The 16,746-nt window shown below is 35.7% G+C and overlaps 1 protein-coding gene across 1 annotated transcript; it reads left to right on the top strand.

The window, feature by feature from the left end:
• Nucleotides 1-2,279: 2,279 nt before the first annotated feature.
• On the top strand, nt 2,280-6,220 carry LOC127866068 (uncharacterized). The gene is made up of 5 exons (XM_052406437.1): nt 2,280-2,405; nt 3,623-3,775; nt 4,275-4,511; nt 4,820-4,881; nt 6,201-6,220. Exons 1-5 carry the CDS (start codon nt 2,380-2,382, stop codon nt 6,218-6,220), a joined length of 498 nt encoding a protein of 165 aa, XP_052262397.1. The 5' UTR covers nt 2,280-2,379.
• The last annotated feature ends 10,526 nt before the right edge of the window (nt 6,221-16,746 follow it).

Here is a 16,746-nt window from a genome sequence, read left to right as displayed (position 1 = left end):
TGAGGTATCAGTTTCACTTCACAATCTTCAACCGAACAGGTGATCGGGTTTGGTGGTTGGTCTCCAATAAGCTTTGTTAAGATTGTTTCGGGGTTATCCGCATTGATAAGTGCCATTATAGAGTTTGACACATTGCTCTCTTTCGATTGCTTAAGCAAGTAGAACGAAAATATGTTTTTGCTTTTGAAGAATATGATTATCAATTTGTTACATCGGCATATTAGCAGATCATCGTTGCAGTAAATATTGCTTTCAATGTGGTAAACATCGGTGTAGAGTTGCGACGGCATTTCTAGATTGACTATGTTAGAATGTATTAATTTCAACCCTTTATATCAAAAAAAGGTATTTACGGCGTAAACATGTTTTCTATGAAAATAAAAACGATCTATAATGTCTGATAGCGAAAGCGAAATAATTGTCATTGATGGCGTTGAATCGGACACTAATCAAAGTGAACCCGGTGAATATGATATAGATGAAGATAATGCCACTAGATATCTTGGTGTACGGGTGACCGATCCTTTGGAATCTGAAGATGAAAGCGAACCTGTTTCGCTGAAAGATTTAGATCCAGAATTAACACGTGGTGCTGTTATTTCACTTCGTATTTCACAAATACTTACAGAATATGAGAAATGGATGGATAATTTCAAAACAAACCAGGACCCAAACAATGTAGATTTATTAAGAAGTGTACATTTTCATCTAGTCATGGCTATTAAGAGACTCACAACTTTCTTAAAACAGTTACCCGATAACAAATTGACGAATATCAATGAAATCATTAAAGCTCAAACAAAACACATTAAGACAAAATGTGAAAAACTGTGTAAGATGAAAGATGAAATACACGAACTTCAGACGAACGTTGCTGTCCAAACAGCGAAAATAGAAACAAGACAACAACTCATGGAATGTACCGTATGCTATGGCAAAGAAAAAGATACAGTGTTATCACCTTGTGGTCATACGTTTTGCAAACCCTGTGTTGAAAAAATATGTACAGGAAATAGTAAATGTGCTATGTGTCGACTATCCATTTTGTCATACACTACTCCTGTTCGCTTGACAGATTAACCCTGATGCAAAAGTATATAAAGGGTGATTGTTTGGAACATTATCATCATTCGTCAATCATGTATCTACCAGTGTGGATCGTACATACGAGCAAATCTGAAAGTTTTGCCTTCGATCTATGGGAAGATTTTGTGGCTAAATATCCGTGGTACAAAGGCAACACGTGTCGATTTGTCAATTTGACACTAGGATTACCACCATCACAGTCGCCAAAGTTGATGCTGCTAGTTTTTGAAGACGCCGAAAGTTTGAATGAAGTAACTGAAAAGAGACTTGATGACTTGCTAAAACTCTGGCACGTTTCCGAAATGACAGTCCAAGTTATGGAACCAAGAGAGCATTGGCGAATTCCAGAATGTACGTCGAAAATGTTTCTGGCAGCGATGTTTCCACTTCGAATTTGGTGGTGTGGATGGGAAAAGAGTTTGGAACAAATGATTAAACAAAGACTGTAATTTTTGTGAATGTTTGTTTATTGTCACATATTGTACAGACATTGGGTTAACATAACATGTTGTACCAACAATGAATTGTTAGTCGATTTGAAATTGTTTTTGCTGCTGAGATGTAATATGATCCAGAATTCACTGTCCAGGAATTTCTGTTACATCTCAAAGAATCACATTTTACCTTAACTTCCTGCTGTTTGTGCATGTAGTTTCTTATTTCATGGATAAGTGCATTAAACTGGCGAATATCATCACTGGTAAATGTAATTACAGCTTTCCACGATCAGGGGAAAATCCACATAATGTGGTGAAAATGTGGACATTTTTTTAGATTTTTTTTGATAGTGCATAAATCGCGTTTAATGTTGCATCTTTATGCCGAGTTACGTCTTGAACAAAGTAAATAATCAATAAACAGATGGAACCCCTAAAGCATGCTTACAAAATAGAAGAGCCTCTGTAAACCATTTAAAAGAAAAATAGATTTTTAAATTGGTCCTTCGAGACGTAATTTTCGAGTCCAATTTGTTACGTCTTTAGAGATATAAGTTTTACACTTAAGTCTGTGTCTAATCAGTGCTTACAATGGTACGGTGTTGCCTTCAAAATACCTACAATCATCATCAGAATAAATCAATTTGGGGGGTAACGTTACATTTCCGCTATTTCTAAAAATAAAATCGGGCGACCTTTTGTGTCCAAAATGTTACGTCTCGAAAAATCAGTTTTTTTACGATAACGCTGTTTACTTTCACATATCGGTTGCGCAAAGGCGCCGGAAAATAACTGCACACATTATTTGATGACGTAGAACGCATTCAACGAATTTGTGTACACAAAAGCTGACAACATGGCCGAATCTTCGACACGAGTTCGGTAAGTGAAGAGAGTTACGTCTGAAATAACCTAACCTAGCCTTTAACATCCGAGTTTTTTTGTGAAACGACATGCCTTAGGTATCGTTTTATTGTTTTAAAGTAATTCGAATAGAATTATGATTTGACTTTGGTACGAAAATAAAATGCAAATGAATAAAGGACGACAGAACTGCAAGATTCAATGGCGATGTTCAAAATAGACGTCGTGTCCAAGTTACATCTTAGGAATGAAAATGCATTTAGTCGTCTTTGTAGTCTGCTACGACTTATATTTTCCCACATACTTGTGCCTGGATGGAAACAAATTAGAGATTACCCTGTTCCATGTTTTAAATTGTTATGTTTAACCAAATACAGTGTTTGAACAAAAGATGTAACGTGGACTACATTTTCGACATAAAGGATGTAACTTGGACTACAATTAATTGGGAAACCCGTCGTGTCCTAGTTACATGCCATGTCTTATCAGAAGGCAATTTCTGATCATTTAATTGTTGGGAAGAAAATCATCATGACATTTTTAATCCATTCCATCCTGAGTTGTTTCCCTATTTATTTCATACAATAAATTAACTATACACTGTTCTAATTGAGTTTGCTTTCTAAGATGTAACATTGATGCAATGAGTTGTGTCTTTGTTACAGGGACTTTTTTGTTTTGGTGTCAAAATTACATCTTCAATGTGCACAAGTAATAGTTGTATGTGCATCAAAGTGTTATAAGTACTTTAAATGGTTGCAGTGCAGGTAAGTTCATACATTGATCAGCAATGCTTTTTCTTTTATCTGAATTTAACAAACACATGTTTTTCCTGATGTCTGTGCCAAGAGATGTAACTGGACACTAGCAATTTTAAGGATTCAGCACAAGACTATTTCAACTCAGAAGATAGAATAGTGTTGTGCCAAGTCCTCATAATTCATAGTCTTCGAAATATTTAATGGTTAGGATCACCAAGTCTACAGGTTTTAAATTATTTTGATACATTTTTTAAAAGTGCAATAGGGGTTGGTCAGAGGTTATGGTCGCTAAACTCTCGGGGCCCTCACAGTGCAGGTTTGTGTCTCGGTCGGGGCAAGATTTGGGATGCCTTCAACGTACCTGATGTACGTTTGTGGTCCTACCATACATACACATTGGTTCAAAACAAATAAACATAGACATATTCAGTGTTCATAAGTTTTATGTATGTATAAGTATGTGTTTTACGACAGGGAGCTCGAACAGTCTCTGTGTAAGCAGACCAAGAAGTCGGCCATTGACCAAACCGAGCAGCCATCCAGTGACCAGACAGCCAATGACCCGACCAAGCAGCCAGCCAGTGACCAGACAGAGCACATAGCCAGTGACCAGATGACTTCATTCAGGTACATCATTTTAATACTATTCTAATTAAGAAAATAGAATAGTGTTGTGACGAGTGATGGGGTTTACGTCGCTTTTTAACAGCTTCGGTCATATCATGGCGGTCAGTGCATCTACCATGCTTTCCTGGCTTTCTCACACCAGTACTTACACCACTTCTTTCCATATCGCTGACTTCATACTCACATAATCTAAGAATTGTAGGTGAGTGACATATTTTCATTGCCGGAAAGAAGTTCGACCCGACCGGATCTCGAACCGGATACTCAATAGTTAGTTTCACCAAAGCTACAATATTTAAGTTATGTTATTTAGGTTATGGTAGATATCATCTCGGGCTCTGACAGTGTGGGTTAGAGTCCAAGTCGGGGTAAGAACTTCTGTGTGGGATGCTTTCCACTTACCTGTGTTTGTGGTTCTACCATACATACACATTGGTTTAAAACATAAACATTCAAAAAGGTATTAGGTATGTATTTATAAGTATGTGTTATACCATAGGGAGCTTGAGCAGTCTCTGTGGAATTGGACTGAGCAGTCATCCAGCAACCAGTCAGAGCAGTCAGTCAGAAACCAGACAGAGCATTCTGATAGTGACCAACTCGAGCAGTTGGCGAGCAAGCAGACCAAGCAGTCAGCCAGTAACTATGTCGAGATGTTACCCAGTGATGAAACTGTAAAGAAGTTCAATGATGTGACCAGACAACCACCAAGCTCCAATACTGAACAGATAATCAGGTACATTTATATACTAGATTTATTATGCTTTAAGAAGTTTATTTTAATCTGATATATTTTTTCCCAGTTTTTAAATTCAAGACAACTTGCAGGTCTCTCTCTCTCTCTTCCCCTAATTTAAGCATTGTAGTAAGCAGTTACTATACACTCAATATTGGAATACCCTTACCCAGGAAATGTATGTTCATGTATAAATGATCACTCTGATACATGTAGAAACTAATGAGTGTTTGAAAAGGTACTTGTCTTAATAAAAAATAATAGACTAAGGTGATAGATATAAATATTGTATTAAATCATTACCATAGGATTTGTGCTGGAGATTACATATTGATCAAACATGGTAGAAGTTTTCTTCCTGGCGTAGTGAGTAATCATTTTGTTGGGGTTAATCGTTAGTCCAGTTTATTGTTTCTGTTCCATTGTTTTCAAGTACTTCAACCCTTTGCAGTATAAAATGAAATTGAAAATGCCATGTGTGGATAGCATGAATCAGCCGGCTGATCTTGTTTCATGCTATTCACTACTAATCTTTATACTGGTATAATCTATATAGTGGTATGCAAAACAAAATTTGTTATGTCTATGAAATGTGTACCATTGGAACTGTTTTTTTTAAATTGAGTAGTAACATAAAAGATGGGTATATGCTGCAAAGGGTTAATGTCATTCACAGTTATTTTTAAGAATTCATTTTCTTTCTAGTTTGAAACTATATTGAACTGTCTTTGAAATTTGAAATCAATGTCTGGCAAACTTTTAATATGTTTGTATACATGTATATATTTAATAAATTTATAATTTGATTTTTGGAGATAATTCAGAATTTCAAATAAAGGTGTTTTTTTAATGAGACAATTTCTTGTTCCAAACCATAAACGACACTTAAGTACTGAAGTGAGCATTTAATAGGAAGCAGCTAAACATGCCATTGAATCAAGCAAGCATTTGTTTTAAAGCTAGAAACACCTTACTTGTTATAAGTAACAATAGTATAGAAGCTTTTGTTTTACTATATAAGCAGCAACTTTAACTCAATAGTTAACAACTAAACATGTATTACATTTTAGGTGGATGAATGGCCGTGGGTCATATTCTTCAAGAAATATAAAGATAATGCATGGGTTATGAATGAAATAAGGCATACCATCCTTGAATCAGATATCCAGAGAAAGTTGGAACCACCTAAAGTGTCCAAGCTAGGTCGTCGGCTACTTTACAGATTTGAAAGTAAGTTGAAGTATTTAATGTTACATTAAGTATGCATCAACTGTGACATGTACATTGTAAATGTACTGTGGCCTAATGGTTAAGGTGTCCGCCTTGGGACCGGGAGGTTGAAGGTTCGAGCCCAAGAGGGAGCGTTTGTCCAGGAAATGTTTCTTTTGGGACTTATTATAAAATGGCCAGTTCCTGAGCCGCGAGCTAGTTAAATTAATGGTTAGTGACTGAAATCCGTCTGGCATCTTGCCTAGTGATAGAAGTTGGGAGGTACTTGGTATAATCAGTTGGAAGTGTCTCATAAGCCAGACTGACTTACCCTTTTAGTAGGGGTGACACTATAATAAACAAAACCTTTACCTACATACATTTGTTTTCTCAGATTTTGAAGCATTTCCCCCGTCTTTGACTTTATTTTGACTTCTTGTTTTGAATTTTAAAAATATGTAACTCATCCTATATTTCCAGGTTACAAGGAAGACAAGTGAAGCAGAGAGAGAGGGAGAAATACCATGTTTGCAGTTTAGAGTTTGCTGTTGTTTTAGTCTGTGAAAATCTCAGAATAAATAATATGTTAATTACTATCTGTCTCCTTAAAAGCTATTATTTTTTTATTACCCTGCAAGTTAAAATCCGTTTATCTGATTGGTCAATATGCACTGAATATAGTTTAATATTCCTTGTCATTCATATATTGATATAAAATCAGATTTGTGGTTTAATTTTTGAAGGTGTTTAGCCCCTTTTAAGTTCTGTAATGTGCTTAGTTTTTTATTTTGAAAAGTGAACCAATTAACTAACCAATTAGCTAACCAATTAGTTAACATTGTTTAATGCAGGTTGGAATTAATGCTGAAATATAGGAGCTTTCAGCATTTCTTTCAATCAGCATTAAACTACATACATGAAAAGGTGAAAATAGGATAAACTTCGGTTATCTCTTCGCAATTTGTCTGATTTCTTTGACATCGAGATAACGAGAGTCATTTTGTCGTCCAATGTTAGTCTCTGATTTCTAAAAACATGTCAGAATTGTCATTTATAATCAAGAATTATGAACTGCTATCGTTTTAAATGTTTCTAAGTAACTAGTCTTTCATTTGGAATCAAAGAAAGGAAAAACTTTTGATTATTTTAATGTTTTTTATTGAATAAATGTTCAATTTTTGTGTCCAGTTACATCTTCGATTAAAATTGCACATATTTTAATGTCATGGCACTTTGGAGTGGAAAATCTATGCTAGGAACATGAAGTTGTTGGTAATTCAAGAAAGGAATGAATCTCATTAGAACTGTTCATCTATTTCCAAAATTAAAGGCATAAAATTCCATCGAGTCCATGTTACATCTCCAAATTCAGGGAAAACAAAACATCATAATATAAGGGTACACATCTTAAATATGAATTTGACAATTTCACAGTACAACCGTCTTATTTCAATACAAATATTCACATCATTTTATTTTAAGTATCATGTTGTGAAAATCCTGGACACCAAACATTTTGAGATGTAACAGAAATTCCTGGACAACGAATTCTGGATCATATATCTGTTCAACATATCAGTATCGATTAAAGCATACACATTTGTATTTGCGTTTGCTTTTGGTATTACATAGTGAACAAACGGATTTGCTACTTTATGCAACAATTGTTCTTGTTCTTGAAATACCGTTGCTGGATCCAGTCTGATTTTATCATCAGCTAATCTAGACTGCACATAAACTTCTTTGAAATCCTTGCTCAATGTATATTGAAAGGGTGTTGATGGTATATGCTTGATATTGTAAATCATGTCAAAGCCAAATACGCTTTCGCTCCGAGGTTTCCTTAACAAAACCGTTTGCTTTGTGTCTCCAGTGAGACATATGGTACACATCTCGTAGTCGTCATTATTGCTTACGGTGATGATGTTTTCAATAGCGATCCATTTACGTTTTGAGAGATCAAACACTTGTTTGGTTGTTTTATCCACCAGAACGATGCTATTAGAATCGGTAAGTACCATCTGAACTGCCGTTAATGGGTTCGTTGATTTCGGCAACGCATACAATTCTACAGGTTGGGTGGATTTAAATACGTTGCTTAAAAAGGCAATCTGTAGCCTTTCGCCTTCAATAAACATATACACAGATTCTTTAACAAACAAAATGTGATCAGGGCTACTAATTCGATCTAATAAAGCGGCGAATCGCCGATTCAAGCTGATATCCACCCATTTTTGTTCATGTGGTTTTGGTCCCGAGTAATACTGAATTGTCTTTTTGTCATTGTTTAAACACAACAAGGTAAACGGAAACTTGTCTTTGAACGCAAACGTGTTGTCGTCCAGCTGAACAGAGATGAACTTGGTACTTAGGACGAGATTTTGTTTTTGCTCAATTTGAGCCTTAAGTATGTTGGAAACAGCAATTGTATTAGCAGTTATATCGCACACTTTATCTAAACTAGTTTCGCAACATATATCCCTGAAATATTCTGCTAGTTCTTCGAAGTGCTTTTTTGACTGTCCTTTCATTTTATCTAGGAAATCTGCAAGCTCTTTTACGCTTTTACTACTTTTAAATAGTCGTATTAAAAGCTCAACTAGCGAATAGCAGCCGTTTTCACAGGCGAAATTAAACAGGTGTATATGTAATCTTATCTCATTCTCTCTAAAATTTGCAAAATATTCAAGCATGTTCAAAGCTTCGGTGCTAATGTAAACGTGATGTCTAATTTTTTCAACGGCTTCCTTGCATAGCGTGGTTGAAATTGAATTCAGCGTATCAATTTGAAACTTTACTGTTACCTCACCGTTGGTTATACCTATATGCTGAGAACCAAAGCCCGCGTTTACGTGATGCTTAAACTCTTCGCTATCAAATTTCAAAACCGGTCTTATATAACCCATATCCATATATAACACAAACGCACAGCTATTTGTTGCAGGGCTGGGAATGGAAAATTTGGTGGGTTGTATCGTGATCGGTTTCGTGAATAAATAAACTGGGATCGAAAACATGTGGGCGAGAGCTTGCATTTCAATGAAAACATTAGGCAATCTTCCAAACGCATCGGCTCGTGTTTCTTCAATGTAGTGATCAATTGTTTTAAATGTCGTGTTACTTTGACAATATTTGTTCATCACAGTTTTGTGTAAGCGCATAGATTTAATAAGAGCATTGCGAACAAACTGGTGATAATCTTCATTCTCAAACAACAAGTAACTTATGCTTCTATAGAAACTATTTCCATCGTTTTTGGTTCGGTAAGTAACAAATAAAGGACTATGATCATTCTTGTCAAGCGGTTTGAGGTCTTCTACTCGAACTATACCTTTCATATTGAAGGTTTTCAACATTTTTTCTACGCAGTGGATGCGCGTTTGCAAATCCAATATTTTGATTTGTGGGCGCGACATTTTGTTTGGAATTTCAAAGTCGTCCCAGGAATCATCCGCATCGGGCGTAACGTGTAATTTTCGTTTAAGCGTTTGCTTTAGCGACATGGTTTTGAAAGTGGTAAGGCGAAATAGATCAGCAAAGCATTTTTTTCTTATATACATTTTTTTCACTAAAGTCCTTGTAAAAATCGAAATATGAATCAAAAAAGCAAAACAACAAAACATGGGTATTTGCCAACTGCAAAGAAACCTCGCATGCATAGACACGACGATAAAGTAGGAATTACAAAACGAATGTTCATGGATATGAATCCGCAAGAATTTCTCTATGTGCTTTGCAGCATTGGTTTTCCGCTAAGGCGACTTTCGAACATAATCAGAAGTCATAACATGCATTTACAATGGGTTATGTCGGAGGTGTTTGACGCGTGGTATCCAGTAGCAAGGAAAGTTGGTCAATCAGAAGGTGTATTACCATTAACGCTGCTTGAGTATTTGATGAAACGTGGCAAACAAGTGATATCGTACGACTTGATCCTGTCAGAATCAAAACACATATTGCGATCGCAGACATATTGAGAATTGTGTATTTACTTGATTGATCGTTTAAACGATTGATAAGTACATCTTCGATGATGATATTTTTAATATGTGTGTGTTACTCATGGCTTGTCATAGTATCTTGCAAAATGTGTTATCAAACAAATATCGATGCTCTCCCGATAAATTTGATAAATGGAAAGTTTAGCATAGAAGTTCTCATCAACGATGTGTCGAAATTAACTGAAATGTTCACTCAAACACCCGGTCTACAAAATGCAGAGTATAGTGTCAATGAAAATAGACTAATTGTATACGCGACAATTCCTGATAAATTGTATAAATCCTTCGAAGAGTTAGTGCAAAGAATTAATATGGTAATCATCCTCAAAATGTGGATGCCATTTTACTCTACCAAATCGAATCTTTCCGTTTCGTTTTTAGATGCAACAAATCACTTTTGTATTGAAAAAAGTGACAATGTTCAGATTAAATTCAGTTCAAACATATGCATTCACATTGGCTGCCAACAAAATTTAGACAGTAGTATTTCACCTAACTCAACAACATTGAAAAATGCTATAGAATTATTACAGAAGAACGTTTATTCAAAAATCCGCCAGGAAATGGTACCATGTGTATGTCAAAACTGTGAAAAAGACAAGGTAGTTGGATTAGTAGTTTTGGGCGATTGCTATTACATTCATATCAACGATAGATTTTCGTATGCATACACTGGAGTAAAACAGTTCAAAGGAGGTTTGGACGTTGACATAGCAGATGGCTTGACCGCTCAGTTAACATCTCAATTCTATAGCCGTTTCAAATACCCAGTTATAAACTATAACGTTTATGATAGCAAATTGTTTCGAACAAATGCAACATCAACAAAAACATGTCTTAAATTGGATATTGCTTCTGGTTACATCTACGATGACAAATTATTGAAATATTGCAAGGAAGAACCATCCATCGTTCAAACTGATATTTACGATCTCACGACAACTCCAGATACAATGGATATTTTGAGAGACTACGGCCTGGGTGTTGAACCAGACTCATGTGCTGATATGCAAGACAGTGCTGTAATAGCAAACGACACATGCTTTTATTTCATGAATGTCAACGAATTCTGTACCATTGCCAGTATTCAAACCGCAGAAGAATACGATGCGTTCGAACGTTTTGTTTTACACAAATCCATGAACGTTACCAAGAGTATCTGTGGCTTAAGTAGCGCGGCACAATCCCTCATGTTTTATTCGTCATGTGTATTCAGTTTGCATAATAATGCATATCAAACATTTGTTGTCCATATTAATCCCATATTTTTTAAAAATGAGTTTATTAAAACGTTTTTTTCATTGAGTCGATTAGATACTGGTTTTTATCTCGTTGATATCATTCGACGAAGAATGGAATACTTTGTATCGTATGATTCCGCAATTAATGCGATTAACAATAGGTACGGATTGTTTGAAAGAAAACATTTGTGCGAGAAAGATCTGGTGTATGACAAAAAGAAATACTCAAAGGAACGCAAAAAATCTCCCAAACCCATTGCTTCTACTACATCTACTACTACGATGCCGATTCAAATAAAAGACATACGCGTTCCATCAAAAAATCAGAATTCAAGTACGGTGATCATGATTGTGTTACTATGTATCTTTGTATTTGTTGCTCCTATGGCTGCATGTATTTGGGTTATATGTGTAAACAAGAAGCTATTATGTTTTTGCAATAAATCCAAATAGTTTTTGCAGGAGTTGTCATTTGTTAAATGAATTCCGAAGGAATAGCACTTCGAATTTATGCGCGAATATTTGAATATGCCATCATGTTCACATTTTAGAAATGTGTTAAACGTTTACTCACATTTGAAATCTTGCGATTTTGAGGATGTTGCTTTCAATGTTTTTAATAAACACAATGTGTTGTACAATGGTTTTTTAACTTTGATGTCGTCAACGCTAAATGACAAGAAATTGTTTAACCCGATTGATGGATCATTCATTACCATTGACTGCTTTTCCAATTGGAATTTGCTTATCATGCGATCATTTTACTATTTCAAAATGTTTTTCCCAGCAATGCTTTTCTTTTTTCAAAACTCAAAATATGACTGCCATTTAGAAAGAGCCAGAAAATTGATTTTGAATCGTTATTCGATAAATACATTATCCAAAAGCAGAGAAGAATACGATTTGTGCGAAGGTTGGAGACTAAAAGTGAAATTTCTTCGAAGCGAATATTTACAATCTTGTTTTTATCCATTCAATATTATCAACAATAAACTTCTCACCAATACGCGCGATACGACAGTTAAGGCCAAAACAATTTCTGTTAACTACGAAGATGTTGAACATATCGCAACGATTATCTACAAAAACTACGCCTTCATGATTAAGGGAAGATCGTTCATCATTTGCAGAGAAAAGACAATGAACTTAAAATTTGCTAACGTTTACAAACTTAGGTTTTCAGCGCCGTTGAACGCAAAAGCATTTTTAGGAACACACTCAATAGAAACCAACATTCCATTGTACTTCCTTTTCAGGCGCGAGAAGGATCTCAAAACGTTAGTGCAAATTCACAATGCTTATGCTTGTTCTAGTCAATGTTCAACTATTGCAAAAATTCCGCTTCCCGCTGAAAAAAAAAGCGCTGCTAGAAATGCGGTGTATAATCTGGACGAGTTCGTTCAACATTTATCTACAATATACACTAGCAAGAAGCACAATTGTCAACAGTCTTTCGAACCTATTTGTAAACGCACATTAACGCAGTATTTGGAAAAAACTGGATTCATTTCAGTGTACGATTTGAAAGACTATAAATCATTGGCATATGTCAAAAACAGGGTAATTCATCTTACTTCAATGTTTAAACGGCCTATGCTCAAAAAACCGTTTTTCGAGAAGAAAGGAAAGCCACTTGTCAAAGTAGAAAAGATGGTGAAAAACATCACGATGACACGATACAAAACAGAAACGTCAAATCTCGACAATATATCCTTCAACATAAACTATCAGGGACCTCTTAGTACTTTACAGTTAGCGCTTGCTCGTTTTCTAAACGAAAATGGTAATTGCAAAATTTTAAACAAAATATGGGTGAGCAACGTTTGTACTACATTGGATTCGATACACTCTGGAATTCTAAATACACACAATTATAGGAGCGCTTGTCTGGGCAACGATGATCGAATGTCGTATCAGATGATAAACTTTCCAGCAATAGTAACGTTATTCAATCAAGTCAATTCAGCACAATCGATAATCAACAACAGAACATCACTAAATACCTGTAGAATGTATGGTGATGAATTGAAACAGAGTTTGATTAAATGTGTCGACTTCATCAAATCAAATAGTGAAAACGATCCAGAGCTTGTAGACATGTTTTACCAGGTCGAACGAAAAAGCAGTGAACTCATTCCAAGGAACGTTATTACACTGTTGCATCTGTTGAACTTGTTCAAAGAATCCAAAGGATTTTCTGCACAAGACATAGTTAGTCTTTTCACCAAAGATATCGTGTGTTCAAGATTAATCATGACCTCTAACAGATCATTTTGTGTTTCGAATTTGTACAAAAAAAACATACAAATCAGATGCTGTTGAGAACATAAGCGTCAAATCTGTAAAGTACGATAGAGTGCAGCCACCGCTGATCATAAACAGAAAAAGATTGTATCGTCAAATCAAAAAGAAGTTTGCCGACGTTGGATCATTAAGCAAAAGAATATTCCACCAGCGTGGACGGAATGCTAATTTGGTCGATATAATTCTCAACTCCAAAGATGAGTTTTTTCTGACTGATAAGTGTCTGCAGTTGCTGAACAAACTACACGAAAAGTACAAACATTTTCCATCAACAAAATCTGAGCTGGAAATCATTCGAGAGTTCCATGTTGAAGAAATGGCATATTACCCCGTATTTTTTTTCGATCAAGTATAAAAAGCGCAATTTGTCTGAGAAACACCATCATTCAACAATGGCTTGTGAAGGTTGCAGACGCGAAATCAACGAGTTAAGCGATTCTCTCCAAGAAGAGGTATTTTGTGGATGTGAAAAATACAACGACTGGTCAGATTTCTATCAAGACTATATCCACGATATGTTGGAAACGGTGGTGCAAAACTACTACACGCTCGTCAACAATAGCGAACACACATCTTTGCACTGCAGTTTGGTCAATGCTTTTTCGCGGAATTACAGCTATATCACGAAAAAACAGGCAACTATCGAAAAACTGTGCGATTGCTTTCGAATGCTGAACAACACTTTGTACAACAAACATGAGTATGTTTGTAAACTGAAAAACTTGTTCGGATGTGTCATGCATGGCGTGTTCCCAAACCACTATAGAGCATACGCTTATCTCGAGAGTCGACTGGAAAATTGCACTGACGAGCTGTTGCAGCACATAATAGAAAAATTTGTATAAGAACATTAGTGTAAATGTTTGTATGTTTGATTAGTCATGTATATTGTTGACTACAATAACCGAATAATAAATGTACCATTGTACGAATGGGCTTGTTCTTGTAACTCAACCTTAGATACGTCTATGAATACTATACTGTGGAGTAAATTACCGTTTTATTCTAACATTGTTGGCGATTTGATATATCGAGAAGAAAGCTTTCTTTGGCAAACTTTGTTCTTAAAGAAGGCCAGCGATTTTCTCAAACCAGTAAACTATTTCAATAACATTCAACAAAAACGCCAAACATCTTCTTTTGTACGCGAGTCAAGTAATGCGCATTCCGTAAAAGAAACAATATTGACCATATTACAGCATAAACCAAACTATCTCGACTTTATACATGTGTATCATAGAATAGCTAAGGAGGACAACATATATTACGAAATGTTTCAAAAATCCTTTTTTTATGAAATGTTTTTCCATTTGCTCAAAAAAGAACCAATCATCAGCAATGCAGTTATGTTAGCTGTTTGTGAAAAATATATGGGACTAGACGTTAACGAATCGTTTCTAGAAGACGTGAAGGAGTTCTATTCTCATAAATACGCTTACCAAATTATACCTCGAAGACATGGAAAAACATTTATGACTGGATCTGCCTTTGTAGCACTGTTGTTTACTTTTCTAACGTGTGGTATGCGATTGGGTTACTATTCTCACACAAAGGACTTGGCGCAAACTGTCAAAAACTATGTTATCACAAAATGCAAAGAATGGAGCGAAAAATTAACGCATTCGCGATACAATATCATGACTCCAACAGACTCGGTCATTGTCAAAATCATCAGCGATCAACACGGGACATTTTTTACAAATGCCAAACAAGATGATGACTTTAATTGCTTAGCAAAGTTCAAAAGTGCACGAAACGATAATGCTTTGAGAGGCGATGATCTTAACATTTTAATCGTGGACGAAGCGTTTTCAATCAACAAATGTCGATTTGGTACCATCTTGGCGCATGGTCAAAAAGCTGATAACAAGATCATATTTTTAACATCACCCGTGAATCACAAAGTGGACGAAATGTGTGAGATCACAAGCAATTTGAAAAGTAGAAAAGACATCAATCTGTATCATGTATACTATTTTTGCAACAACGAAGAACACTTAAAATACGCTTCAAAATACCCAGCATGTCCAAATTTGATTTTCTATAAACCTGACCATATACACATAAACGAAACAAACAGGTTTCTGTCAAATTTGTTGTCGCATTCGACATCAAGCTTTGAGGATGAATTGGGTATCGTACCGGCATCATATACCAACATTCAGAAAGGTGGTGGAAAACTCTGCCCATTTTCAGACAGGCTATTATCGTACATGAAATACAACGTTAACATAATTGACGATTCGACGTGTGTAAACAACGTGTTTATTTACATGGATCCAAATTACTGTGATTCACTCAGCAGCGGAATAGGTATTGTCGCTACTGGTTTAACACAAGATCAAACGTTGTGTGTGCTGTATTTAGACCACAAGTTTATTGAATCTGAGGAATTGGGTAAAGCAAATGAAATTATGGTAAAAATGATTTTACACTGCGTACATCATTTGGAAAAAGTGTCCATGTCATCTTCTAAAAAACGATACATCACTGGAGAGCAAAAGCCTTCGAAGAGAAAATTCTTCATTGCTGTAGAAAACAACGCTCAAAGAAACAATTGTGTGAATATATACGAAAAGGTAAAGGAGTGTTTAAAACGTACCGAAATTGAAGCGTATTTGTACTATTCAGCAGTTGAGAATCGCATCACTAAGGATCTCCATAAACAAGCTGGCTATAGCTTACTTAACAAATTGTCCATATTTACACAGACTATAGACTATATGAACGAAAATCTTATTTGGTTTTCAAGTTTATTGACGTCATATTATTTGAACAAACAAGGCAAAAACGAAATCGAATATTTGTATCAGAATATGATGCAGTTCAAGTTCAGCCCAGTTGAAAGGAAATTCAGTGGCAAAGGAACGCATTCCACGGACGACCGTACCAGACAGTTTGATAGGAAGCGGGGTATTTCTCCTTGTCTCACAACTGGGCTGTTATGAAACAAAATTGGATTGCACTTGCATGCTGGATTGAAATAAAATAGTATATGATATAACCTGTCGTGTTTTGTTTTGTTTTACACATGTAAGTTATGGCAAACACGGTTGATTTATTCGATGATTACAACGACGAAAACGTTGCACTTGTGATGGTTTTGATTTGTTGTGCAATGTTGAGTTCTTTGTGAAGGCAATTGAGAATCAAAATCATACTCAGATACAAAAATGCCTAACCCATTTAAGTCATGAAACAATAGAGAACAAATTTCGATTTGTCAACTCATTATGGGTTGATCTTGACAACAATGTCTACAAAAGACTTGTTCTAGAAATATGGATATTTTGACATGGGCTCCAACAAGTCAAATATCCAAAATTAAAATCAATCCGCTGTTGAGTGTACAACATCGTGATTTGGCCGAATATCAAAGTGAGGGTACTAAGCTTCGGTCAGATATGATGCCGATACATAGCAGCTACGATGCACCACACGTGTTCTTTCGTTGTGCGCTAACGAGAAACATACTTTGCC

This window comes from Dreissena polymorpha, chromosome 1 (genome assembly GCF_020536995.1).
Source record: "Dreissena polymorpha isolate Duluth1 chromosome 1, UMN_Dpol_1.0, whole genome shotgun sequence".
NCBI lineage: Eukaryota > Metazoa > Mollusca > Bivalvia > Myida > Dreissenidae > Dreissena > Dreissena polymorpha.
Note: the sequence above shows the minus strand (reverse complement) of the source record. Positions and strands in the feature narration are given on the sequence as shown.

Excerpts from the sequence above, each read along its gene's own strand:
- LOC127866068 (XM_052406437.1), top strand. The coding sequence starts at position 2,380 with ATGGCCGAATCTTCGACACGAGTTCG. Across the intron at positions 4,512-4,819 it reads AATACTGAACAGATAATCAG|GATTTGTGCTGGAGATTACA; the intron begins GTACATTTATAT and ends TCATTACCATAG. Across the intron at positions 4,882-6,200 it reads TTTTCTTCCTGGCGTAGTGA|GTTACAAGGAAGACAAGTGA; the intron begins GTAATCATTTTG and ends CTATATTTCCAG.